At 34.8% G+C, this 12,045-nt stretch overlaps 1 protein-coding gene across 1 annotated transcript in view; it reads left to right on the top strand.

Moving 5' to 3' along the window:
- The window catches only part of LOC106875832 (TBC1 domain family member 31), a 46,957-nt gene that overhangs the window by 29,256 nt on the left and 5,656 nt on the right, over positions 1–12,045 (top strand). The window contains exons 13-18 of the mRNA XM_014924117.2: positions 3,704–3,883; positions 4,290–4,469; positions 6,795–6,847; positions 8,236–8,388; positions 9,183–9,318; positions 10,778–10,870. Coding sequence (XP_014779603.1) covers positions 3,704–3,883; positions 4,290–4,469; positions 6,795–6,847; positions 8,236–8,388; positions 9,183–9,318; positions 10,778–10,870 — 795 coding nt within the window. The remainder of the gene's footprint in view (positions 1–3,703; positions 3,884–4,289; positions 4,470–6,794; positions 6,848–8,235; positions 8,389–9,182; positions 9,319–10,777; positions 10,871–12,045) is intronic.

Below are 12,045 nucleotides of genomic sequence, written 5' to 3' on the forward strand. Positions count from 1 at the left end.
TATATATATATATATATGTGTGTTTGTGTGTCTGTGTTTGTCCCCCCACCATCGCTTGACAACCGATGCTGGTGTGTTTACGTCCCCGTAACTTAGCGGTTCAGCAAAAGAGACCATTGTTCCAAACTTTTGGCCACAAGTGTATGTTTCCTACTTAATGTATATACATCACTGCTAGGCCAGTTACATATCTTATGGACATGCTGTGTTAAAAAATGTAATACATATTGGATGGAGGAGAAAAATCATCCTAATATCGCCAGTGAGAACACTAGATGCATTTCAACCTTTTTGAACCTTTGCAATGATGCATACTCACAGCCAACGATGTGCGCAGTGGAGAATTCATCACCTCTGATATATGAAACAATGAATAAAATATACACTTATGTTGCCTGGTTGAGAATTCATTGCCCACATCAGTGTGAAGTGTTATCTCAGGACAAATTTTGAAATAACAGGCTTATCAATAAAGTACATATATTATGATATTATCTTTTATTTTTTTATGTTTTACTTCTTTCATTCATTGGACTGTGGCCATGCTGGGGCACTGCACTACATATCAACCCCAACACTTATTTTTTTTTAAAGTCTGGTGCTTATTTTATTGGTCTATTTTGCTGAACCACTAAATTATGTAGGCATAAACAAACCAATACTGTCTGTTAAGCAGTGGTGGGAGACAAACACAATGACACATACATGCATATGTATACACACACACACATACACACACAAACAACAGGCTATGGGCTTCTTTCAGTTTTCATCTACCAAATTCACTCACAAGGTTTTGGTCAGCTTGGGGCTATAGCAGAAGATATTTGCCCAAGGTGCCACATAGTGGAACTGAACCTAGAACTATGTTACTGGGAAGCAAACTTCTAATCCCGTGGCCTCTCTTGCACCTATTGATGGCCATTCTTGAAAAAAAATTTTGCAACAAATCAGGGATACAAAAAAATGTACAGAACACTATAATAACAGGATGAGGTGTGTAGTTAAGAAGTTAACATTACAACCATATGGTTTCAGGGGGTTCAATCCCTTTGTATGGCATCATGAATGTGTTTTACTAAAGCCTTGGGATGACCAATACCTTGCGAGTGAAACTAGTGGACAGGAACTGTGCAGAAGACCATCACATGTGTTCATATGTATTTGTGTTTCTGTCACTGCTTGAAAAACACTGTGTTTTTGCTCCATGACCTAGCAGTTCAACAAATAGTGGATGATAAGTACCAGGTTTATGAATAAGAGCTGGTTGAATAAAATCCTTCTTAGCATTGCTCCAGTATGACCACTGTCCAATGACTGAAATAAGTAAAGGAATAAAATGAAGACTATTTTATTTTTATTTTTTCATTTCCTCTGTGTTTATGTTGTCATTTCTTTTTTTTATTTATTGAAATTTAAATCGTATTAGATGTTTTCAAATTAGCTTCCAGAACTAAAACTGTGTGGCTAAAATGACATGTAAGTTTCTATGGCAACAAAATATGTAAACCAACCAATATTATAACATTTGTAACTAATGCTATGAATCCCAACATATTGAGTGATCAGTTGTAAGAAGGCCTTTTTTTTTGCTTTTGCATGAGTTATCTATCCTATTTAAAATGAGACATTTTTGCTGTCCCAACATCATGTTATCTAAGCAGTTAATATATTCATTATTTGTTAAGTCTAGAGAAGAGTGCTCAGATAAATTTTTAGGCTTCATTAACGAGGAGGGGAGATAACTGACTGAAGTTAGCTTTTTTTATTATTGTTACTATATTATAGCTATAAGGAAAAGATGGACTAAAAAGGAGATCTAAAAGAGAGCAGTTATTGGGAGAAAATGGGATCATCATCGTCATTTGTCGTCTGTTTTCCATACAGGCATTGGTCGGACGATTTGAGAGGAGCTGTCCAGCTGGAAGGCTGCATCTGGCTCCAATTGTTTGTTTTAGCATGGTTTCTGTGGCTGGATGCCCTTCCTAATGCCAGCCACTTTACAGAGTGGACTGGATGCTCTTTATGTGGAACCAGTATGGGTGTTTTATACATGGCACCAGCACTGGTGCTTTATATATGGAACTGACACATGTGCTTTTTACTTGGCACTGGCATAAAAGTTTAATTTAAGATTAGGAATATAAGAGTAGATGAGGTTGATAAATGCACTAACAAATATACAGAAATGAAGTATGTGTGTGTTGGGTCTTGAATAAGGGTAAAGGGTAAAGACCCCCTTCAGTCATGAATGGCCATGAAATTGCAGCAAGGTTGTTTATGGAAGACCAGCAATTGCCCATGCATACCAACCTCCCTCTCCACATCACTGATCTTATCCAAGGGAAAGACAAAGGCAGAGAGAAAGACAACTTGGCACCAGTGATATTGCAATTCATTTCTACAGCTGAGTGAACTGGAGCAACATGAAATAAAGCATCTTGCTTAAGACACAACACACAGCCTGGTCCAGGAAGCGAACTCACTACCTCATAATCAAGCCCAATGCTCTAACCACTGAGTCATGCGTCTTGGATACTTTTGATATATTTAAAAGTCAAACAAAAAACTTGATTTTCTTTAATAGAATAGACAGAAGATGACAGCTGATAAATATCTGTCAGACATTATTGACAATTGGCTTTCTTATTAAGTTCAGTTAATATTATACTACTCGCTTAAGATTCCTTAACTGCTTACAAGGGACACAAGATGGCAAATCTTTACCAATATCCTTTCTACAATTTAAATATCGAAGATAGAGTGATAATAAAGAAAATGTATAAATTTGTACTTATTTTGTGTGTATGTATGTGTGAGTGCCTGTATGTATTTGTGCATATCATTACTACTGTTTTAACATCCACTTTTCCATGCCTGCATGGATTGGACAGAATTTGTTGATGCAAATTTTCTATGATCAGATGCCTGTCCTGTTGCCAGCCCTCACCTATTTCCATGGGAGATTCAAAATGAAGCATACCACTTGTATGACAATGACAGTCCTTTACAATTATCACACAATATCAAGACAAGGAGACACTAACACACACAAACACACATAACCGACTTCTTTTCAGTTTTCTTCTACCAGATCAACTCACAAGGCTCAGGGTCATAGCAGAAAACACATGCCCAAGTTGCCATGCTGTAGGATTGAACCTTAAACCATGGATTGGGAAGTGAACTTCTTAACCACACAGCCACAGCTGTATATACACATATAAATATATATATCACATCACAGTATTGACCATACCATCAGATACTGCTATACACTGCTGATCACAATGCGCTTCCAATTCTGTCTTGATTGCATCATTCTTTTCCATCTTGACCCAAAGTTTTGAACCAAACCATCTTCCCATTGTCGCGGAGGCCTTCCAAGTGACCTTTTCCAATTTCTTAAATACCACTTGGCAACTGCATGAGTCCACATGTCTGTGAACCTTGCAACATGTTCAGCCCAGCAGAATTTGTGCTTTCAATGCTCTGTGATCACATCATTCGTTCCTCTCCATTCTCAAATTAACTCATTTCAAATGTGCTCTCTTAATGATATTATATATGATATATATTTATATGTATCTGCCAATGTATATTCTTTCTTTAGTTTTTTAGTTTGTTTTGGCCATCACAGCTCAAAACAATGCTGAAGCATCATCTTTTTTTTAATATAAATCTTCTATTCTTATATCCATAGATTTATGCTTGGCCACTTTTAGAAAGTTTGTTCACTGAAGTTTTAACCAAGAATGAATGGTTACGTCTTTGGGATCATGTTTTCAGCAACCATCCTGCATTTTTGTTAATGGTTGTCGTAGCTTATGTCATCGGTGCTAGAGCTGCTTTGCTGAAGTGTGTCGAACTTGATGACTTCAAGGTAAATATTTAATGTATATTTTCACCATGCCACAATTGGAATAATAAACTAATGGTATTTTATATGTTTGCATGGAAGCACATGGCTTAGCGGTTAGGGTGTTGGGCTCCTGATTGTTAGATTATGGTTTCAATTCCTGGACCAGATGATGCATTATGTTCTTGAGCATAACACTTCATTTCACACTGTGCCAGTCTACTCAGCTGGTAAAAATTGAATAATCCTGCAATGGACTGGTATCCTATCCAGGGAGGAATGTATACACCAGAGAAGCAAGGAAACCTTACAGAGTAATGTGGACTAGCCATTTTGTATGTTTGTGTTTATAATGAACTGATATCCTGTATGTTTGTGTGCATGGTGAACTGATATCCTGTTGATACCTTCATATGAAGTTCTATTTTAGTTTTTCTTCAGCCAACAAAATGCTGTCAACATTGGAAATGTGATTAAAGAAACTTATCGTTTAATATCATCAACACCTGATGAGGTTAACCCATTGAAGTTAATGAATGATTTTGTTCCTTTGACAAAAGGTCAATATCCTGTGTTTAATAAGTACCCCAAGTTTATTGTTGATTATCAGGTGAGTTATAATACTTGTATCTTATGAAATTTTCCTTTTAATTTAAGCACATTATAAAAATTAAAGTAAATTTGCATATAAATTGAGCCTTTGATTATTAAACTTGAATTCACTTGTCAAAAACTTCAGTGTATAGGTGCAGGCTTGGCTGTGTGGTAAGAAACTCACTTCTCAACCACATGGTTCCAGGTTCAGTCCCACCACAAGGAACCTTGGACAAGTGTCTTCAACTATAGCCTCAGGCCAACTGAAGCTTTGTGAATGGATTTGGTAAGCAGAAACTGAAAGAAGCCCATTATATATATATGGGAGAGGGTGCTTTGTGTCTGTCTTTGTCCCCTACCGCTGCTTGATAACTGGTGTTGGTGTATTCATATCCCCATAACTTAGCTATTTGACTAAAGAGACCAATAGAATAAGTACCAGGTTTAAAAAAAAAACACAAAGTACTGGGATCGATTCATTCAGCTAAAAATTCTTCCAGACAGTGCCCTTGCATGGTTACAGTCCTATGATTGAAAGAAGTAAAAGATAAATTTCAATCTTCAGCTGATCTAATATATTCTTTTCTACTCTAGGCACAAGGCCCAAAGTATTTAGGGAAGGTGCCAGTTGATTAGATCAACCCCAGTATGTACCTGGTACTTAATTTATCGACCCCAAAAGGATCAAAGGCAAAGTCGACCTCAGCGGAATTTGAACTCAGAATATAAAGACAGACAAAATACTGCCAAGCATTTCACCTGGTGTGCTAACGTTTCTGCCAGCTCGCTCCCTTGCTGATCTAATATGTTGAATACTAATATGGCAACCTTTTTCATGGCCATAACTCTAATGAAATACATTTCCTATGTTTCAAGTAATTTCTGGAAATTATTAGGAATTTGGAGATGTTTTGTAAAATAACTAACTTTTTTGTTTATTAATGTATTAAGCTGGCGTTTGAAATATAACATTCAATTACTTGTGTAAAATGATGATGTAGAGTTTAATTTAAATATTGAATGGTTTAAAACAGGGATGTTTGTATCAAAGAATAAGCAATAGTCTTGAGTTAGCTGGTAGTAAAAATTTTTAATAAAACTTTTACTTAAGATGAAAACCGTGTTAAAGGATTAAACAAAGTTTATATCATTATTAAAGCTATTAAAATTTTTCTTAAGTCAAACATTAAAGCTTTCTGTGACCATATTTCTCATGAAATACAATTATTAAATAATTTGTTACATTCATTCAATAAATAAGAACTTGGAGTAGGTCAATAAAAAAAAAGACATTTTTAAGCTGGTTTTTGTGATAAAACTTAAATGATTTATGTATAAAATTATGGTAGAAGGATTGTGACAGAAAAGATATCTGAATTTAAACAACTGCCATAAGTATTGTATAGCCTAGTGGTTCCCAAAGTGGGTGGTATTGATCTCCTGGGGGCAGTGGAAAGTTCCAAGGGGGCATTGGAGAAAAGTGGGGCAATAATGGGGAAGCGATTTATGTAAAAATTGGGGTGATAATGGGGTAGCGATTCATGTAAAAACAACAAAACAATGGGCTCATTTGATTAAGTTTTATTTGTGAAATACAGTTGCTTTGAATTTGCTTCAGAAAGAGGTCTATGCTTGTGATGGTTAGTTGGGGTGTGGGTGCTAGAAATGTGATCTGAGTGTCAAGGGGGTAGTATCCCAAAAAAGTTTGAGGACCACTAGTCTAGCCCATACCAGCAAGGAAAAACGGGACATGAAATGGTGATGATTCATATTTTTCCCCTCATTTAGCTGCAAATACTTTCATAGAGAAATTAATTTGCAAATGTATTTTAGTTAAGATTTTTGCTAAAATAATAGACACAATAGTTGGATGTTTAATGTGCTGGGCCCAAAGATCATGAATTTAACCCTTTAGCATTCAGGTTACTCTGTCAAATGTATTGTTTATTTATTCACATCATTTTGAACTAATCATGCATTTTCTTGAAGCTTCAAGATTTCAATGGCATGTTTGTATATTTTTAGAGTAGCATTGTAGGGTAAGTGTGAGAGGCTGGATCTAGTTAGTTTTAACATAAAACAGGTAGAATATTTAGGCCAGATATGACCAGATTAAATGCTAAATGGTTGAACTGTTGCCTAATAGAGTTTCTCTTATTTTTTCAGTCATATACGAGTTGTCTTTGATACAGAAATTACCCAGCTGTAAAATCCTTGTTTATTCTGGAATAGAAAAAAATATCATTGTAGAATGATCAAATTTTAAAATATCTTTACATTAATTTTCCATTTGGATAAATTTATTGACCTTTTTTTAATGAATTTATTTATTGCCTTCCAGAAAAAAGAACGTGAAAAAATACAGCAACAAGAATTAGAGTATTTACGACAAAGGTTAGATGTTTTACTAAATCCCTTACATTCAGGACCAAACTCTTTTTGCATGTGTAGTGTTAGTATTGGTTGATTATTGTCCCCTCTTCCATGTCTTTTTGATTTGCATTTGTTTTGATGATGATTGACAGAACATGATGATTGACATAACATATCTTATTAACTGTAGGATTTAATGTAGCATTGTTTCATCATTATGTCTCTCAAAGTTAATAATCTCTGGGATCCCTGCTGCTCACAAGAATACTGTAACCATTAGGGTTTTACACCCTCATCCACTCCTCAAATACAAGCAGCGCTAAGAAGATTCATTCAGGATTCTCAGCCAATTGTCTCTTGTTTGAATAAGACTAGGAGATAGCCATCACCAGTATTTGACTGGAACTTCATTTAGAATTGTAAAAATAGAGAAAGAAAAGTTATGTCCAGCCCATTCCAGCATGGAGCATGGACATTAAATAACAATAATGATGATGATGATTTCTAGTTGAATTTTCTCAAACATGACAGAAATGTTAACGTTTATATGTTGTAATTCACTGAACATCTAAAATTTCTGAGATTTGGGAATTTAGCTGTTAGTTGATCAAATCACTTAGAGCAAGCATGATTGATCAGAACCATTTTTTGCTTCTTAAAAAAACTTGCAATTAAAGTTTTTCTCTCTGATGCAGGACAAATATTCAAAATGTTGAAATTTTCACTCTTCATAAATGAGCCATCAAAAGCACAAGTATGCAAATTAAGCTATCCACTATGGTGCTAGCCTAATTTGCAATTACTTTATATTAGTTGAATATTCTGTACTGTTGACTGGAGAGGGAAACTGGGTGCATCTCTGGGGAGCAGTCAACGGACCATGAAATGGTCCATCAGGAGACTCACATCCCTTTTTTTCTGCATATCAAAAGCATAGATAGAATCTGTTTACATACTTATTATAAAGCTGGCTTTATAATACTTAAATTTAACTCATTTTAATTGTCTTTTTTATTTACAAACTTTTAATATATTACTATTGTATGTCAGGAGAAAGAAGCTATTTAATAAATTACTAGTTCTATTAAAATTGTAGTTACATCTGTTCTTTTGCTTTATATTTGTTGATATCAGTCTAACTATGCTGGAATAGTTATTTTATCTATGTATTTTGTCTATATGTTCATAGATAATCAGATGCAAGTTTCAAATATCTCAAGCATGCTTGAAACAGTTGGTAAAATTATTTTTAAATAGGTGTTCTAGACCAAGATTGTTTAAGTTTTTGTCTACTCACCAAGCATATAGTCATATAATCTTTCTCTGAATGCAAATCATACATAGCTAAATATGGAACAATTTTTTTTTTTTTTTTTTTAATTGAAAATGATATTTACTAACTTATTCAGACAACTGTCTCTGGAACTCCATAAAGCAACACTACATAGACAACAAGAAGAAGAAGCTTGGTTCCGACAACAAAAACTGTTATTGGAGGCTGAAGATAAACGACGGAAAATCATGAAAGAGGAAGAGGGAAAACTTGCAGAACGACGAAGGCAGTAAGTTTTATGTCCAGTTACTGTAAATTCATAATGTCAGAAGTTGTTGTTTAACCCCAAGTAAACCATGTCTGAGGAGAGGAGATCTATGATCAAAGGCATTCCAGTTGTAACTACTCCATCTGTTGATTATGTCTAGAATTACACTCTCCAATGTGATGGTGCTGTTTCTTGTTGGAGGAGAGACTACTTAGAGTCACTGTCATTAGCTTAGGCAACTATGTATTTGGTGAAAACAGTAAAATATCAGACAAGAAAGTTTTTAATTTGCTGTCATATTTCTACAGTTAAACTCTATTAAGGTAACTTTATCTTTTATTCTTCCTCCATAAATAAAATACATTTTAGTTTAGTATTAAGATTAGTTCCATTATTGGGCCTTAGGAAAAGAAATCATTATTTTACTGCAAGGAAAATAGCATTTCTGTCCATTGATGTGGGTTCAACCTGTTTTCGTATTCATGCATGTTGACGTGATCAAGATGTTTTCCTAACTTGCAATTCATTCTTCTAAACACTTGTTGTACTTGGTTTGTCTGACACATCACTTCTTGAGTGTTCATAAACATTTTAGCAGAATGTTGATAATAATGAAGTTTTACTTAGCTAATTTATAAATTATTGTGTTGATTATTTTTAGAAACTCATTCAGTTATTTAAAGACGATTCTTGCTTCTTTAGTGTTTCCATTTTATTCATATGAAGTACAACTGAAGTGATAATATTTATATTATATTTTGATTACTTATATAATGGATATAAAACTTAGAGAAAATCTCATTGCAATTTATAAGGTTACAGACAATGAATAAAGAAGCAAAAGTTAAACAACTGAACCTTCTGGATGATGTCCGACACAAATTCCTCAGTTTACTTCGGAAACAGCATGAAATTGAACTCCATCGCTTGAACGATCAGGTTTCTAGTCAGGTTGGTATCTGCTAAATGTCTTCACTTATCCTCATTACTACCTTTATCATTTTCATGGCCAGATTTTCAATATCTCATGAGTTCTGCAATGCAGTAACTCTTTATGCAATTTAATTTTATGTCATCTCATCCCACTGTTCTGAAATTTAACATACCTTTATTCTTTTATGAATTTTCACAACAACAAAAACTAGTACTGTCTACTAGGTACTTATGATACATCTTCACCCAGCATAATCACTTTGGGGATGCTTGTCCATGATGATGCCATATAAAAAGCACTAGTGATGGATCTACATAGAAAGTACTGATGATGGTGCCTTGTAAAAAGCACTGGTGCCACATAAAAAGCACCCAGTACCACTCTGTATAGTGGTTAGCATTAGGAAGGGCATCCAGCTGTAGAAACTAAGCTAAAACAGATTATGGAACCTGATGCTGGTTTCTAGCCTTGTCAGCTACTGTCAAACTATCCAACCCATGCCAGCATGGAAAATGGATGTTAAATCATGATGATCATGATGATGATGACGATTATATCTTTACCAACAGAGTTTTCTCTGTTGCAATCATTTTGATGCTCATTTAGTCTTCTCGACTCACTTCTGTTGAGCTTTTCTCACCTGTTATGATTATACCTCTAACAAACCGTGTTCAGCTTGTAACTTTTAAATAACTGCATATAATCCCTAGGCAACCTTTTTCAGGCAGCAGGCTGCAAGAGACAGGACTCATCATCAAGCAGGCTGCACTACTAAAAAAATTTATGGTAATTTTTCATTGGCATGCCATTCAGAAAATCTCATGGGTTGCAGTTTGCCTATGACTGACTTATATTCACTGTTTCTGTTCCTTTGACATACAATATCACATTGCTTGTACAATGGTGATACTTTTTCAACTATGACATGTTGTCAAGATAAGGGCACACATACACACACATGCACACACAGGCATGCACGCACACACATGCACACACACACACCAGACTTCTTTCAGTTTCTGTCTATCAACTCCACAAGGCTTTGGTCAACCTAGGGCTATAGTTGGAGGCATTTGCCCAATGTGCCAAACATTGTGGGACTGAACTTAAGATCACATGGTTGGGAAGCAAGCTTCTTGGTCACACAGCCATGCTTGTATTTGTGCTAAATTTAAACTTGGTCACCAATCATGCTGCTGTTGGATCTTGAGGTTTAAAATGTGCAATATCTAACTTGCATGCTTCTCTGCTGTTGAATCAGCTTTAGGTTTTTTTTAATGTGTTGAAGCCATATATCAAATAAGAGTAACCTGCAGCATAACAGAAGTGATGTAGGGAGTGCCAGTCTCAGGGAATAATCATCATTCCCAACTCATGGATCATGGACATTTTTTTATCCTTACTTCATAAACTTGTCTTCTTACTGAGTGTCATTTCATTGAGATAAATCACTTTGTGGTTTTTGTCTATTTTCAGGAGTCACAGCATGCAAGAGAATTAGAAGATGTTATATCAGAAGCTGAGATGAAAAAATTTGAAAGAGAGCTAGAGAAACGCTTGTATGAACAAGTAAGTATATTCCATACAACTAGTTTAATGAAATCAAATATAGTGAACCAGTAATCGTTTCATCGGAATCTGATTCAATTATCACTATTGCTCATACATGACATTAAAAAAGATCTAAGACAAAAATGGGAAACTGTCTCACTGACAGGATCTGAACCACAGATCACTTGCCAAATGACTGTGTACCAGCCAATCCCTTCTATCTTAAATTAATTACTTACATTCATTTTTCTCTGCTGTTTTATTTAATAGTTTGCTGTATTTTTTCCAACTGTGATATTTTTATCTCTACAAGATAATTTAGTCAGATAATTAGCATAACAGGACAGGTTAAATTTTATATATAAATATTATATTTTATATATATACTAATACATAAGGTGTGCCCAGCTCATCAATTGAATATTTGCAAGAAATAATCTCATAGCATATTATACTAACTGTCAATACATTTTTCTTCAAAATGTCACCATGGCCATCAACAACATTTTATTCTTGATTTCCATGGTGTTAGACAAATTTAAAATGTTTAGAACTATCTTAATTTTATTAAAAATCTCAATTTGTTCACCACCATCCCATCTTATTATCTTTTAATGTTTCCCCTACTTATCAATCTCAATTTAATCATCCACTGAAACAGCAACATCTACATTACCATCATCATCATCATTATCATCATCATCCCATCCACCTAAGTAATATTCTATATTTATAAACACTATTATCTTGTGTACATTATAAGAATTTTTTACTTTTTGCAAACTTAATGAAATATGAAACAAATAAGTTTAATAGTGGAACTCAAAAGTAAATAATTCTATAAGCAACATCATTCGGAATACTGGATTAAAGAACCCCTTGGGTAGCATCATCATCATCATCTTCATCGTTTTATCTGCTTTCCATGCTGGTATGGGTTGGATGATTTGACAGAAACTGGCCAGGCAGGAGACCACACCAGACTTCTTTGTCTGTTTCGACATGGTTTTTACAGCTGGATGCCCTTCCTATCACTAACCACCCAGCAGAGGGGACTGAGTGCTTTTTACATGGCACCAGCATAGGCGAGGTCAACCTTCACCTTTTTTTTTTTATCAAAGGGTCTTTTTTTCCCACAATTCTACATTCTATTATTTATAGCCTTAACTTAAAGGCAGTAAACTTGCAGAATC

Source organism: Octopus bimaculoides, chromosome 1 (genome assembly GCF_001194135.2).
Source record: "Octopus bimaculoides isolate UCB-OBI-ISO-001 chromosome 1, ASM119413v2, whole genome shotgun sequence".
In the NCBI taxonomy this organism is placed as follows: domain Eukaryota; kingdom Metazoa; phylum Mollusca; class Cephalopoda; order Octopoda; family Octopodidae; genus Octopus; species Octopus bimaculoides.